The following is a 901-nucleotide window of genomic DNA, read 5'->3' on the forward strand; positions in this document are numbered from 1 at the left end:
GTGACGAATACGATGCAACAACCGCCTCAAGACACCAAGATAATATGGCGCATTAACCTTTTGACCCGATGGAACGAACAATACCCTTTGAATCGTAAAAACAAGTGAGCATTGTTTTCACTTTTGACTTCTCAAAACGGGATTTTTTAGTTGCTGGCTCGTTTTGTGGCCTCCATTCAGCACTTTGACGCTTTGTTTCCGGATCGTATTGGAAACACCACGTTTCGTCACCAGTAACAATATTGTAAAGGAAGTTTTTGTCCTTTTTCGACTCTTTAACGATGTCCTTACAATGTTGGATTCTGAGCGATTTTTGGTCGTCAGTGAGTTTGTGCGGTACAAAGTGAAAACAAACCTTCCGATAGCCCAATTTTTCGGTCAAAATGCGATGAATCGAATCTTTGGACATTCTCAATTCGATTTCCATAAAACGCAACGACGATTTCGGATGAATGTGGAGAAAATCACGCACTTTTTCGATGCTCTCTGGCGTAATCATGAATTTGGCCTGGCCAACATGAGGGTCGTCATTGATGTCTTCACGACCGTTTTTAAAACGCGTATACCACTCATGAACTCTTCCACGGGATAGGCAATCATCACCATAAACTTGTTGCATCAATTGAAACGTTTCGGTAAACGTTTTACCGAGTTTAAAACAAAACTTAATGTTGGCTCTTTGTTCAATGCTCATTTTTGTACCGACAACGCAAACCTACTGTCACTTTAGGCGCAATAACTTTGCTTCCAGTGAACCAAATGTCATGAAATTTTCACTAATGGAACAAATGTACCTTTCCAACGCCTATAGCCGCATTAAGATGGCGCCACCAGAAATGTCCCAATTGAAAAAGTCCTGTTTACTTTGAGACAGACTGTGTAAAATGTGGAAGGCTCCGAA

General features: G+C 41.1%; 1 protein-coding gene across 1 annotated transcript; it reads right to left on the reverse strand.

Annotated features, from left to right (window-relative positions):
• Positions 1-52: 52 nt before the first annotated feature.
• Positions 53-694, reverse strand: LOC108764473 (putative uncharacterized protein FLJ37770). The gene has a single exon (XM_018512740.1). It carries the CDS (start codon positions 692-694, stop codon positions 53-55), a length of 642 nt encoding a protein of 213 aa, XP_018368242.1.
• Positions 695-901: the final 207 nt, after the last annotated feature.

This window comes from Trachymyrmex cornetzi, unplaced genomic scaffold, assembly GCF_001594075.2.
Source record: "Trachymyrmex cornetzi isolate Tcor2-1 unplaced genomic scaffold, Tcor1.1 scaffold4276, whole genome shotgun sequence".
NCBI classification, from domain to species: Eukaryota; Metazoa; Arthropoda; class Insecta; order Hymenoptera; family Formicidae; genus Trachymyrmex; species Trachymyrmex cornetzi.